General features: G+C 38.1%; 1 protein-coding gene across 1 annotated transcript; it reads right to left on the bottom strand.

The window, feature by feature from the left end:
• Positions 1-4,231: 4,231 nt before the first annotated feature.
• Positions 4,232-11,142, bottom strand: LOC148215408 (vomeronasal type-2 receptor 26-like). The gene is made up of 6 exons (XM_088143681.1): positions 11,015-11,142; positions 9,760-10,051; positions 8,687-9,547; positions 7,692-7,919; positions 6,969-7,095; positions 4,232-5,133 (listed from the first exon to the last, which is right to left on the bottom strand). The coding sequence occupies exons 1-6, from the start codon at positions 11,140-11,142 to the stop codon at positions 4,232-4,234; spliced, it is 2,538 nt and encodes an 845-aa protein (XP_087999807.1).
• Between the last annotated feature and the right edge of the window lie 2,543 nt (positions 11,143-13,685).

The following is a 13,685-nucleotide window of genomic DNA, read 5'->3' as shown; positions in this document are numbered from 1 at the left end:
TGTTAAGAGCAATATTTCATGCTAACAGTTAGTACTGTTTCTGCTTGGATCTGGTGCTAACACTCAAGAAGATTTAAATCACAGCAAAACAACTTAGTTTGGGGCAGCTGAATTGACAGGACTTGTCTGCCCTTTTCTTCTACTCCCAAGTCTCCACAGGACATATATTTCTTTCAATTTTTTTCATGTCTCTAATGTCTTCTTCAGCTGTTTACACCTTTGACCGAGGGAACAAATTATTATCATTGGAATAATTCTAGTGGGGAGAAAATTATTTCTTCAGTATTTTCTCTCCCATTGTTGGCCATTTTTTTTGTCTGTTTTTTTAAAGGAAGTTGAACTTAGTAGGTCCAAATTTCTTTTCTGATTGTGGCTTAATAACTGGAGAAGTTCAGATCTGATCTTCAAATCCTATCAAAGCCACTCTTTGACTATTAGAACTTTGGTCATTTTCCACTTCTCAACCAGAATATGTTACCCTGTTAATGCAAGCATCAAAATAACAAACCTGGAAGCACTTACACAAAGTGTATTTCAATAGTAAAATGAAGGGCTCAGTAGTATTAGTTTCCAGCATTTTGTGGGAAGGAAACTTTATTCTATTTGGATGTTGTAGGCCTTGTTTTTTGTCAAATACATAACACAAAAGATGAATCAGTTTAGTCTGCAGAACCTGATCCACCTCCACCTAGAAGGGAACTGTAGTCAGTGCAGGCCAATGGATTTGAGTAGATATGACACAAGGGGCATGCTTTTAAGAATACATCCGTTCCATCTGTCATCATGTGTCCGTGGGAGAGCTGCTGAACTTCCACGCACTTGCAAAACATCAAGCTGAATGTGGTCCTGATTTCCATTCTCATGTGTGACTTCTCCATGACTTGGGATGAATAGGCCTATCAAGATGTTCCTCTTCCATCCCATACGGTTCAGGAAAATATATTGCAATAAACTGAGAATTAAGTTTAATATGTTATAGCAGGAAAAGCAAATGGAAAATGATCCAAAAACTCAGCTGGATGGGGACACACAGGCAGAATGCAACTGTTATGCAGAGTGCAGCTATGACCACAGTTCATGCCAAAAATACACACCAGCGTTAGAGAGATTTAAAGAATGCAATGTCCTTATCTTGTTCTCCAAAGAAATCCAGCCAGAAAGTATAAAATATCTGGTTGTTTATTGAGAAAAATAAAAAACTACTTAAAATACAAGTTTCATACAAAACATAGAAAAAATCACTTCTTCTCATATATGTGGCATCCAAGACTTATCCACTACACAAGTTTAACAAAGTCTCTAGCCAAAAACTCTCAGAGAAGAGGTACACTACTTGGTTATTACTACTACATAACCCATAAAACTGATTTCATGATGGCTAAAATTCTACTGAGCAGTGAGACATGTAATCCTCACACTTTATTAACACTATGCACCACCCCTTGAAGGGGGACGCAGTGGCGCAGCGGCTTAATGACGCTGAAAGTTGCTGGCCAGAAATGGTCGACGCTTCAGCGGTTCGAGTCCAGCCTTCGCGTTAAACAGGGTGAGCTCCTGTTTCCTCCCCAGTTCCTGTCAACCCAACAGTTCGAAAACTTACGTGAGTAGATAAATGGGGACTCTCACTCCAGTGGGAGGAAAAATGCTGGTGGCGCCTTGCAAAAAAGGAGTCGGGAGCAGTTGCCGGTAAGCGCGAAAAACCGCACGCGCCCGTAAAGGGCGCGAAGCAACGGAAACCCCGCCTCCTGCGCTCGCCAGCTGGGCTCTGCCCTAGGAAGGAGGCTCTGGCAAACCACTTCCGAAAACAATTGCCTTGAAAACTGCAAGGACTCGTCCAAGCAGTCACTGCAGGGTCAGCAATGACTGAGCGCAGACAAAAAAAAAAAAACCCACCCCTTGAGTAACTAGCATACCAACGCCAATAGGTGGCAGTAAATAGCAGTATACGTGCAAACTAAAAGGCCAAAATAAGTCACATGATTTCTGTAGTCAAAACAATGTGTTTGAAGATAGCGAGATGTATTTCTTCCCATGAGAAAATCCTAACAGCAACATGTATATTTCAAGGGGAATACCAAAAATAAAAGAAAACAAAACTGAGTAGAAATTGGTTGTTTTCAGTTCCCTTGGAAGTGATCCAGAGAAAAGATCTATTCTAACCCATCCTAATTCTCTTCTATCATCATAAAGGGCATCAATGAAAAATGGTCTTATGTTACATTATCACAGCTTCGAGTTTAATATCAAGACCAACTTGCTAATAGTCAGAATGTCTCAGTCCTTACCTCAGTTCTAATGGAGATTAATCCCCTTTCCCTGGGTGATTTCCACCCAAGTCTGGGCTCCCATTTTAAGGAAATAGTTTGGTTTATTTTTGGGATACATTAACTCCACTGATATCAACGTTTGGTGTCATGATGGGGTGGAGAAGACACCAATCACTTTGGGAAAATGTAATGAATGTAAGAAGGTATGAAATATGTCTTTAGGAAGACATGGTTGTCTATTAAAGAGGTGGGATTTGGTCTTGGAAATCTTGAATTATATCATGTTCCACATCTATTGGCTAGTCATAAAATTTGGATGTGTCCCCCTGGTGCAAATTCCCCTTTTTAGCTGCCCTGAGAATATTCATACATTACACTTTTCTTTTGTTAGACTACCTTGAAATCCAAATGTAATACATTTCAAAGAGTTCCTAATACTATTAGATTGACTCAAAGACTGTGGTGTGTTATGTGAACAAAATGGCATTTTGTTCTTTTTTTCTTATGCTAAGTTAATGCTATCCATAATCCAGTTCTCAGAATTAATTAAATGGGAAAAAAATAATAATAAAAGGGAAATTTGGGGGAAAGCCACCATATACACTTTGCAACAGTTAGTAGCTGAAAATGTTTTTCTCCTTTGAAGAATAAATATTTTCTGCCTAGGGCAGCCTATGGCAATATTTCCGATTGTAACATCTATTGACATCCCAATTTTTACATGCATTCTCCTGTGAAACAAGATTTCATATTCTCAAATATTAAATTCACATGCCTATCTGAATGAATAGTATGAAAGGAACTGCATGGTAATTCAGAGATTTCAGATATTCAAAATTTCAGCCTCTTCCAGGTTTCTAGATGTAAAGTTCTGTCTTCAATTTGGGGAGAGGTAGAATACCAGAAGTGATGGGGAAACACCTTTAATTGCTGTAGGATGCATACTGCTATGATATATATTATGGTGACATAATGTGGTTGTGATCCCATCTCAGAGATAAGGGGGACTCTGATTTTCTCTTATTTGCTAGGTGTCGAAGATTCCTGTTCTGCGTATTTCATCTATAATACGTCCAAGCAATGGTTCCACTCCAGAGTGTGTATCAAGTCCTGGATGACTGGACTTGAGGAATTGTAATTCAATTGTATTTTGGAAGAGGCTACTGAGAAGTGCAAAGAAAAGGGAACGATGGAGGGGATGGAGTCCTACGGACAGGAAGGGGAGGAAGTAAAGGAAATCACTCCTGAGGAAAGCATAATTTCTTAAATCCAGATATTGTCTTAATCTCCTATCTCATACTGACTCACATCTCAAATTGCTTAGTTAGATGTGGTAACATCCTTTCTATAATTATTCGCAATACTAAATGTTTTGTTTTACTATTGAAATATGTTTGCTTATAATAACTATTAAGTATGACATAATCAATAAACAAAACAAAACAAACTCAGAGCAAGAAAGGGAAAAATATCTACCTATCCATCTTCCTTGGTTATAAAAGAAATGGATTTATTGATCTTACATTACGTTATATCTTGGACAATATAGAGAATGTCAGATCTCCTAGATTTTCACTTTTAAAAAATAAGCTTTCTTATGGAGTACAGGGGTTCACCTTCACATTTTAAACTTCATCTTTGTGCTAATATTTACATTTGGTAATTCAAGAACATTTATGGGAATAGTTAGAAAATTATCCTTGGTTCATTTTAAAATGGGTCTCTCTGGTTGTCCTAAAAATAACTTGCATTCCAACAGTAATCTCTATGAGATTTCTTTGGATATTGTTGGGAAAAAGCATAAATCTGATAGAATTGCCCATCAATCCAAATTTCAGAGCTACAGGCAAATTAGAATGGTGAACACGCCCTTCACAAGAATAACTTAAGAATGAATTTCTCATTATGATCTCTCTTTCTCCTACTAGCTTAAAAACACAATAAAAGAAAAAGAAAAAAGTCATTTAAACATGTCTTGTTATCAGTTGTTCCTTGTTGTTTAAATCAGGCCTCAACACAATAATGTAACACTTGGGGAAGAAGATACATCCTAGGAGTCCGGCACTAGAGCACAAGATGGAGAAGATCTCCACAGCCACCATAGCTTTTCCCTTGGTGCTCAGGTATGTTGGAACAAAGGAAATCCACACACTGCAGAAGGCCAACATGCTGAAGGTGATGAACTTGGCTTCATTGAAGCTGTCAGGCAGTTTACGAGCCTGGAAAGCCACAATGAAGCTGGCAAAGGCTAGTAGGGCTAGATAGCTCAAGACACAGTAAAACATAAAGACTGACCCTTCATTGCATTGCAGAATCATTTCTTCAGTGATTGAGTGCATGTCTAACTCTGGGAATGGGGGAGAGGTTGACAACCACACCATGCAGATACTTGCTTGGAGGATAGAGCAGAAAAAGACAATAGAAATGGCCAGTCTTTTCCCCACCCATGTCCTCATCCGAGATCCTGGCTTGGTGGCCATGAAGGCGAGAGAAACAAGGATAGTTTTGGCCAACACACAGGAAATGGACACTGAGAAGATGAGACCAAATGCAGATTGCCTGAGGAGACAGGTCACTCTCCCAGGTTGTCCAAGAAAGAGCAAAGGGCAGAGGAAGCAGAAGAGAAGGGAGATGAGGAGAGTGTAGGTGAGGTCTCGGTTGTTGGCTTTAACGATGGGACTGTGTTTGTGCTTAATAAACGTTCCAAGCACCCATGTTGTAGTGAGGAAAAATAAAGTAGCCACAGTGGCTAAACTGAGTCCTAAAGGGTCTTCATAAGACAAGAAGCTTATTGTTTTCACGATGCATCCATCTTTGTCATGATTTGCATACTGATCTTCAGGGCACTGAAAGCAAGCAACAGCGTCTAAAAAGGAAAAGTCTTATCAATGGGGATTCAAGAGAAAGATAATTTATTATTTTCATAGCTATCCTCATCCTGATGTGTATGTCTTGGGTGCAAAATATACAAGCTACAGTATGAAAATACCTTTGAATATCTCCCTATGTATATTTTGTGTGTTGTTAGAATTAAGACAAATATTACTTTGAATGCACACAAGGAAGTGTAGCATGGTGTAACAATATGCGGGAAAGAACTTTGGATACTGGGCCAAGAGACATTGCGAATGGGAGGGTCACATAAGAGACAGCACAGCATGCAGCTGGATAACAGCTGGCAGTGTAAGAAGCTTAGAAGAGAACCTCCCTAGTTTCTTCAGCTTTAAAGGATGGGGGAGGGGAGAATTGTATTTTCAGACTTGCCAGCTTCTGTCAATGTAGCTTTACAGTACAGTAGAATTAGCTCATCTGGTTGTGATTCCTTTCTGGTTTACCCTGCAAGGCCAACACATAGCCCCAGGAAAATCTCCATCCATTTTTAACTTTGTGTTCTTATTATAAGGGCTGTTCCAATGAAGATTCGACAATACCTCATATGATCATTTTCATATTTAAAAACATATTGATTTCAAGATCACAGTTCAAAATATGATATCTAAATGATATCTTTTCACCAAATTTTAAGTGAAAATGAAAGACAATGGAACAAGGAGGAAATTCCAAAAAGATCAATATATTACACATCTTTCAAGGGAAAACTATATCGGAAGCATAATTTTCTGATACTTCAAGAGACGCATGTATCTTTTTTTAATTTAATCATTTTCTTTTCTTTCTTTCTTTCTTTCTTTCTTTCTTTCTTTCTTTCTTTCTTTCTTTCTTTCTTTCTTTCTTTCTTTCTTTCTTTCTTTCTTTCTGGTTTAAGGTAGGAAGTAATTTATTTCTATTCCTCATAACTTTTATCAGTTTCTTATTATTGTTAAATAAATGTTTCATTAGGTGGCCCTGTGTTCCTAAGAAGTAAAAATTTACTTCCATAAACTTCAGAAATTCTGATCTCATTGTATCATTTTGAGAGACTTCCTAATTTGTTGGTGCAGATTGGAGATTTCTGGCTTCCAGATCAATACCAACTATCTGAAATTTCTATCCAAATAACTACAGATCAATCTTTCCTTCCTTCCTTCCTTCCTTCCTTCCTTCCTTCCTTCCTTCCTTCCTTCCTTCCTTCCTTCCTTCCTTCCTTCCTCCCTCCCTCCCTCCCTCCCTCCCTCCCTCCCTCCCTCCCTTCCCTTCCTTCCTTCCTTCCTTCCTTCCTTCCTTCCTTCCTTCCTTCCTTCCTTCCTTCCTTCCTTCCTTCCTTGTCATTGTAAAATATGTATTTTTTAAGTGTACAATCATTTCTGTATGTTTGCTGTTTTTGCTGATATTTCATCTTTAAAAAAAACAAGAATTCTGGAATCACTTCTCTTTTTGCTGTCTATAGTCTCTCTTCATTGCAAATGTTTCTGAACCTACCTTAAGATGCTTTTTTGGTTATGAAGCCTAAACAATTCCAGGATTTTTTAAAAAAAACTCTTACTAATTAAAACATTGTTGTCATTATTATGTAATCATCATAACATGTAATTCCATGCTTAGAGTCCTATAATATTTAATCACCTAACAAAATTGATTTCAGTGCCCCATTCATTTCCAAATAAAAGCTCATGAATAGACAACCTGAAAAACAATTCCCTGCAAGTGTTCAGCACAACAGACCCACAAAGATACCACAGTAACACATTTGTTGGAAATGAAAGGCTGTCTAAATTTTCAAATTCATCACTCTAACAAAATCAGAGGATTTCGTTAACTTACCCATCTTAATGGAGATTTTCCCCTCCGGGCACGGAACACAGTCATAGCAGCAGAATTTTTTCCCTTCATTCTTCCTCTTCTGATAACCAGGGTGACAATATTCATTGCACAGAGAAATGGGAAGGACCTAGTTATCAATATTAACATGTTGTAAGATGAGGGTTTATTGCTTTAAAGAAAAAGCATTTGTTACCCTGAACATGAAATGTACACCACTTTGACAATAAAAAGAAAAGTCCTGTCAAAAATTTTTGCAAAAGGGTACAAAAATAAATTGGATTTGAGAATGTATTTCAAGTCACAATTAGATATATTTCTGATCTGCACTCCAATCTGAATTTGTGAGCATAGCTGATCGGGATTTCCAGTTTTTTTAAATGGATTCATATTTGGAATTGAAGATGTGATATTTAATTAATACACCCATTTGAGCAGAAGGACTGAGTCAATCAAATTTCCTTTAGTTCACAGCTTCAATGAAGCTTCACTCAACTAAGGAAATATAGTCCCTTAAATGCATGGGGTTTTTTTTTCCATTATCACTTCCATTTCAATATTTGAGGGAAGTGTAATAAATATTGTGCAATTAACAATTAAAGTGGAAAGAATGTCATTTCTTAATCTAGTTAATCTTCATGGGCTGCCTAGTAGGAGAAAAGTAGATTTCCTAATGGTCATACCCCATCTGAGAATGATCATACAAGCTCTCCTTTGTAACCATACCTGGTTAAACGATCTGTGCCAAACTACCATGTCCTCATTTATATCTAATTCCTTTCCTTTCAGAGCATCAGGATCCACCTTTCCAACTTTTAGTCTCTGGAAGGTAGAATTGGGAAAGGTGACTATGTTTATGATATCAAATCCACCTTCCATCTTCTTTTGATCATAAAAAGTCAGGGGTTCTCCATGAGAATTATTGAATTTCATGCCTTTAAGAAATTGGTGGAGCTACATTATTGGGTTTAAAAAATGAAGAAAAAGAAAGAATAGAAGGCATCAGTAATTTTATCTTAGCTGCACTGTACTGTTGAGGGAGAAACTCTGAAAACATGGAAAATCCATTTCTCCAGACATTTGACAACCTCTTTGCTGCCCTCTGCATTGGGGAGTAATAGGAAGGGCCAGATGCTTCTGCCTGAGCAATAGTCAAATGATGGATAAAGTGGATTCCAGTCTTCCACATCTTCTTGTTCCCAGTCCTTCAAGTTGTGCAGGAACCAGCATGTAGTGAACTGGAGAAATTATTTCCAGAAATCAGGTTCCCTCTCTGGTCTTCTCCTCATTTTCTAAGGAAGCCTCACAAGACTGATTTGCTCCTGACTTCCCACCCATTTTTCATTTGAGGTAATTCTGACAAATAGAAGACTGTTATGGACATGGTAAGGACTGAAGGATAACTGACTAGACTAAGTAGGATTCCTCTATTCTCTTAAAGAATAGGTGAAACACCTACAAAGTCACAGGGATTTGAAAACCAGGACCTGGATCTCAGTTCACTTAAGCCATCCTTGCATCCTGAAGATGCTCAGGGAGTAAAATGGAAAACAAATAGACATAAAGGTATGGCCATAATTTTATCAAAGGACAAGATATTCAACTTCACTTTAATAATCACTTCTTCTTCTTTAATAGTTGCTTCTTCCTTTTGGAATCATACAACCTAACTTTGTACTTTACTATTTTCTACTACAAAGTACTTCTAACACAAAAATCACCTGCCATGGTTGTGTACCTTCATCTTCTGATAATTTATGCCTCCCCAAATGTCTGTGATTAGAGTGAAGTAAAGAGAGAGCATGCAAAGCTTGAGCCAACACATAGACAGCATTATAGATGCTATAGCTGTGCCCAGTCAACTGCATCTCAAAAAGAGCTCCAGGAACGTCCTCCAGCCTCTCCTCTCCAGTACAAGTGTTCTTGTCCAGTAATGTCGCAGGAGGAGATGGCAATGAACAATCAAACACTTGTTCCCAGAAAAGTGGAAAAAATCCATCTTCTTGAATCCAAGGAGGTTTTATCAACTGTAGGAATTCCTTGAACCCTGGAATTTCTTTTGAGGGAATTGTGAAAAAAATGGCACCATCAAAGAATTGCAGATCCCAACGTCTTTGCATTCCTGTTAATAAATAATCAATCTGGGCAGTCATGATCCATACCTTTCCCAAGGAACTCTGCTCAAGTCCAGGATCAAGCCAAAAAATAATACTAGTCACCCATACAATTGTCAAGGATTCTCCACAGATGATAAATGTATTAATGTTCTCATCAGTTATGCGGTCATAAATATTTTTCCCTTTCTGCAACATTTCAAATAATTTATACCAGTAGGTTAAATATGGAATTCTTTCTGTACAAGCAGAGCAGATTCCATGCTGGGCAAGGAGGGGCTCCATGGTCTGCAGAAAACTTTCTCCATGCCGATTATCAATAGCAAGGAGCCCAACCCATCTCCACCCAAAAAGCTCCAGGAGTCGGATAATCCCAATGTACTGTGAGGACTCATTTGGGACCATAGAATAATAGAAGGGAATCTCAGAACCATGAATATCCTGTGGGGCAAATGACCCATATGTGAGCTAAAAGAAATTAAACACATATTACAGAAATATATCTCCATCAGTTACTATTGCCCCTCTCCCCAATTTGAGACCCTTATATTTGCTGACAAATTTGGTCAGAGTGTTGAGCTATGTGGTCATCCTTCAGAATATGATCAATTTTTGAGGGCCATGTTTTGAAAAAGAGGGGAGGAGGGTGATTTTCCTACCTTCCTCCTCCAAAATCCTACCTGTGGAATCTTGTAAAATTTTATAAGGTCTGCCATATAGGATGAAGTTTCAGAGCTAAGTCCTCCAATGACAGAAATGAGATTTTTCCTGGTGTCACATTTGTAGTTCGGGATAAATCTCTGTGATCTGAAGAGAAGGTCCAGGGTGGTCCGATAGGTCATCATTGCATTGTAGTAGCTGTCATGGATATGGAACCCAAGAGTGACATTGGACAAGATTTGTGGATTCTCATTGATCTCCTTCACAGCAAAGGCCAAGGAAAGCACATGCTGGTAGAATTTTGTTAGCACTCTGAAAACAGGATGATTTGTATGTCTTGTTAAATATTTCTAGAGGAGTTTCCTGGAACTCACAGAGGTGTTTCACTCCACCTACAGGCACAGTTGAGGATTGGCTGATCCACCTCTACTGCCACTGCAGTGTAGTTCCTGTGATTTCCACTGTTGCCGAATGAATCAAGGTATAGCCAATTCACCTCAGATATAAATTTCTCCTAATGAGAAATAAGATGACATCTGATCACATGTCACTCCAAGTATAGATCTAGAGGTTTAAGAAAACATGAAAAAGTGTATTTTCCTTGGAAAGTTCCAAGAGATTCTTGTTCACATTTTAAATTTTTATGCCAATCAGAAAAGCTGGCATTCTAATTGTACATTATATTTGGAGAGGAAAAAAATGCTTGTTATTTCTCACTTATTGCTCATGTTTTGTGTACCACAAATGTTTTTCAGTGCATTAAACAAAACTAAAGAAGCCAACATGATACAGCCTTGAGTAAATGAGTCCTAAAGCACTAGCAAACCCATAAAGAAGGAAATGGAGGCTGAGTGTTCTTCCCGAAGGAAAGCCATACTAGGGCTCAGCCATCTGGGTCAATGGGTGCAAAATGACAGGAAACTCTGAAAAAAGGAAAGTGAGGGATGAGGAGGCATCTGAAAGGGAAGGAAAGAGAAAGACATTCTGCTAGGAAGAGATTGAACAACTTGATAAAAAGATATTACTATGTGGACAAAGGCATTTAGGAAGAATGAAAGGGAAAAAATTCAACTGCTATGACTGTGTCCCATGCCAAGATAAAGAATTCTGTTTCATTAAGAACAAGCAATAACTTTATGAAATCCTGTATTCCATTATGCAGTATCTTTCATTAGAAAGGGGTCACATCATGAAAGAAAACAATCTACTTTTCACTCCAATTATTGCAATTCCTCTAATTAGATATGCCACAAAAGAGACCTAAGAATTCCTTACTCTGGATGTCCAAAATACTCCTGGGAAGGATGCTGATGAAATGAAACTTCATTAAAATGATAATCTGCCATAGATACCATCTCACCAATGATGAGGTCCCCATGCTGGTACCATTGATTTGGAACCATGACTGGATCACCTGGAAGACACGGCAGAGACTTCACTCTGAAGAGTGGAAATATGACAAGAAAGAACATTCTGGGCAGGAAATGCTCTCTAAAAAGAGAAGCTCCACCAAGACCAGCTTCTCAACTTAGTCTATCTTCACCTGCCTCAAAACTCCTGTTAAGAGCAATATTTCATGCTAACAGTTAGTACTGTTTCTGCTTGGATCTGGTGCTAATACACAAGAAGATTTGAATCGTACTGTGGAGTGACAGCAAAACAACTTAGTTTGGGGCAGCTGAATTGACAGGACTTGTCTGTTCTTTTCTTCTACTCCCACATCTCCATGGGACAGACATTTCTTTATATATTTTTCATGTCTCTAATGTCTTTTTCAACTGTTTACAGCTTTGACCAAGGCAACACATTATTATCTTAGGAATAATTCTAGTGGGGATATAATTATTTCTTCAGTATTTTTTTCCCCAATGTTGACCATAACTGTTTTATTTTTTTAAGGAGTTGGATTATTATGTTCTAATTTCTTTTCTGTCTGTGACTTAATAACTGGAAAAGTTCAGATCTGATCTTCAATTCATCTCAAAGCCACTCTTCGTCTCTTAGAACTTTGATCATTTTCTACTTTTCAACCAGAATACTGTATGTTACCCTGTTAGTGCAATTTTCACAATAACGAGCCTGGAAGCACTTACACAAAGGGTATTTCAGTAGTAAAATGAATGGATCACTAGTATTACTTCCCGGTATTTCATGGGAAGAGAACATTGTTCTAGTTAGGATTTGTAGGCCTATTTATATTGTTATATGAGTAACACAAAAGGCACATCAGTTTAATCTGCAGAACTTGATCCACATCTGTCTAGAAGGGACCTGTAGTCAGCACAGGGAAATGGATTGTATTTGGTCAATACCAGTTAGATTTGGCACAAGGTGCATGCTTTTAGGAAAGCAGACATTGCTAAAAAATCCAGCCTATTTCCTCCTTTCAAGCATCCTTTCTTCCACTCCATCTGTCACCATGTGCCACGACTGACATCAAGTTGATGAATAAAGAAAAATTAACTATTTGAAATAAATAGAATCTTAACCCTTCAACTGAAACACAGAATTCAGAATTTTTTATTTTTTTTTTACAATCAAACACCAAATGCAAAACAAATGTGTAAAACATGTTAAATTCTAATAGGATCCCATCCTGTCCAAGGGATCATGTACACTGTTTTTGTGTTTTCACAATACCTACATAGAACAGGGCTATCCTAAATATTTTCCAATGCTTCCTGTCCAAAAGGAGGAGAATGATGTAAAATTCAATCAATCTGCCTAGGTGTTTCCAAAAGAGAGAGCTAATGTATTTGAGATACATATTTACATATAAAAAAGTATCTCAGAACAAATTTGATATTTTATTAGATGGTTAAAAATGGCCTTTACAGAAGAAGAAATGTTAAAATGAATGTTACTCCTAGATTGGCATATATGTTGACACAGATATGTAGTGCCAATACCAATATGATTTTTAAAGAGACTGATAGGATTATTTGCGTGTGTATGTATGTATGTATGTAACACAATTTGGGTGCCACTCCATTCCAGATTGCCTCTGAGAGGTTTAGAAGGAAAGATTATGAATTAAGAATGGGGAATGGGGTGGGGATACTATAATAAAGGTGCCACCCATCAGATGGAGGTCAAAATCAACATCCTCTAAAAGCTTCATCAAATATCTAAGTATTTACAGCTTTGTAAAAGCTCAGCAGGAAAGAACTGGTCCAGATGTGTGAGGGCACGCTGTCCTACTTAAGAGGGACACAACTGAGATGGCCTGATGGTGGGGTCTCTGTAGATAAAAATCCATTTGTGGGAAATTCACAAAAAACCTTCTTTCACTGGCCTTATTGGATGGTCAGTTACATTTCAGAGTAGGCAGATGTAGATGAATAGGGAATGGCCATGAAGGACAGGAGGATGAGCTGGTACCAAGAAAACAATCTGACAAGTGGGACTTTAGCCCACTCCAATAAATTGGTTTGAGGAAACATCTCAGACAGGCTTCTCCATAGTTCACACTAAGATAAAGTGAGGGGTGGGGTGGTGGGAGGGAAGCACATTCAGACATTCTTTTTTACAGAAAAGGAGGTAACTGGCAACCTAAATGTGTTTGTGTGAATGCCTTCTTGGTCATGGGCTTCCACCTGGTGATTCAGTAGAAGGAATGAGTTCAGGAGAATCCTTAGATAGCAAAGAAGGACTGTCTGTGAATTCAGATGGCATTTGGGTCCATAGCTACTATGACTTCCTAGATTTCCTCCTGAATCTGCTACTCCCCTTCCAGACCCAGCCATCTCCAAGCACAGGTTTAGGACCTCCACTGCAACATTTGTCTTGCTAGGGCCTGAGATACACATATGGGTATCATTAGTAAAATTATATTCTTCATCTTTGAATGACTTCACTCTGTGGCCTCAGATAGATGTTAAATAATGAAGAAATCCTTAGATAATGAATCATAATTGAATAAACAGGGCTTGACCCCTCTGTCCCA

This window comes from Python bivittatus, unplaced genomic scaffold (genome assembly GCF_059951505.1).
Source record: "Python bivittatus isolate LINGU-HERP-01145 unplaced genomic scaffold, Pbiv_v1 ctg000360_np1212, whole genome shotgun sequence".
Taxonomy (NCBI): domain Eukaryota; kingdom Metazoa; phylum Chordata; class Lepidosauria; order Squamata; family Pythonidae; genus Python; species Python bivittatus.
The sequence above is the reverse complement of the archived record's forward strand: the minus strand, read 5'-3'. Positions and strand labels throughout refer to the sequence as shown.